The following is a 1,370-nucleotide window of genomic DNA, read 5'->3' as shown; positions in this document are numbered from 1 at the left end:
GGTAAACAGGAAGCGAAGCAGCAGGGTAAACAGGAAGCGACGCAGCAGCAGGGTAAACAGGAAGCGACGCAGCAGCAGGGTAAACAGGAAGTGACATAGCAGCAGGTTAAACAGGAAGCCACGCAGCAGTAGCTCACCCTGATGACGAACACAGGACACTTGACTTTGTTGGTGGAGGTTCTGACGAACTTTGTGGTGACGGCGTTCATTGGGTTGTTCAGCATGCCGAGCGGAGGAACGAGCTGCAGACAACAGGAGTTCACTTTAGTCAAAGATCGTCAGGAGTCCTGAAACAGGGTTAGGGTTAGAGCGTCTGACAGGAAACTCACATCGTTGTAACAGCCGGCGTCAGGCTGGATGGCTCTGAAGTCTCTGTGATCCCGCTGCCACAGACGGTTCTGCAGAGAGAACAAACAGAACCGGTACGGTGTGAAATCTGGAGCAGAACGAAGTTCAGTGGGGAACAGGTGTGGTAGGTGCGTTGTAATGAACAGGTGCGGTACCTCAAGGTATCTGATGACAGACGGGTTGTAGTCGATGGTCTTGCGGTTCACGGCCTTCCTCATGCGCTTCCCGTCGAAGGTGAGCTGCTGCATGGCCTGCTGCTGGGCAATGTCCGGCCTCTTGTAGAACACCTGCCGTGGCGCCTGGTGTTGGAAACGCGGCATGTGGAAGAACCGCTGCGGCGAGCCCACGTCTGTTGCCATGGTGACCAAGTAGACCTGCAGGAGACAAAGCGAGAGTCAAACTGATGATCATGAAACCTTAGAACAAGACGTCAATGCAACTCTAAGAGCAGATTAACTTCCTGTATCAAATCAGTCAACTTCCTGTGAAAATGTGGACTTGTTCCAAAGAATCGTTGAATCAGAACCTCCAGAGGTTCTCAGGATGATCAGCAGCAAAGATCTGCTGTTTTTATGTTCCGTTTGTCAGGAAATTAGATGTGCAGCAAACTCTCCATCCGTCAGAGAACAGAATCAAGTTAGACTCATTTCTTTAAAACAGAACAGCAGAATCTGTTCTACGATTCATCAAACTGGTTCTCCAGGTGAAAGAACACAAGTTTCACCTCAGAACAAACAGCTGATTCCATCCAAAAACCTCTTCAGTGGGTTTTTAAGAACAGGACCCTTCAACACAAATCTGGATTCTCAGAAACACCCAAACAACAAATCAAAATCTAATACAATCATCAGGAACACACGGAGAACAGTCCTAAGTGGAGAACCATCTTCATAAACACACAGAGAACAGTCCTAAGTGGAGAACCATCTTCATAAACACATGGAGAACAGTCCTAAGTGGAGAACCATCTTCATAAACACACAGAGAACAGTCCTAAGTGGAGAACCATCTTTATAAACACA

The 1,370-nt window shown here is 48.1% G+C and overlaps 1 protein-coding gene across 1 annotated transcript in view; it reads right to left on the bottom strand.

The window, feature by feature from the left end:
- The window catches only part of wdr33 (WD repeat domain 33), a gene marked incomplete in the record, with an annotated part of 21,955 nt that overhangs the window by 18,381 nt on the left and 2,204 nt on the right, over window positions 1-1,370 (bottom strand). Inside the window, 3 exon segments of the mRNA XM_037974417.1 lie at window positions 138-242; window positions 330-398; window positions 504-722. Of these exon segments, the coding sequence (XP_037830345.1) occupies window positions 138-242; window positions 330-398; window positions 504-707 (378 nt within the window).

This window comes from Kryptolebias marmoratus, unplaced genomic scaffold, assembly GCF_001649575.2.
Source record: "Kryptolebias marmoratus isolate JLee-2015 unplaced genomic scaffold, ASM164957v2 Scaffold41, whole genome shotgun sequence".
Classification (NCBI taxonomy): Eukaryota; Metazoa; Chordata; class Actinopteri; order Cyprinodontiformes; family Rivulidae; genus Kryptolebias; species Kryptolebias marmoratus.
Note: the sequence above shows the minus strand (reverse complement) of the source record. Positions and strands in the feature narration are given on the sequence as shown.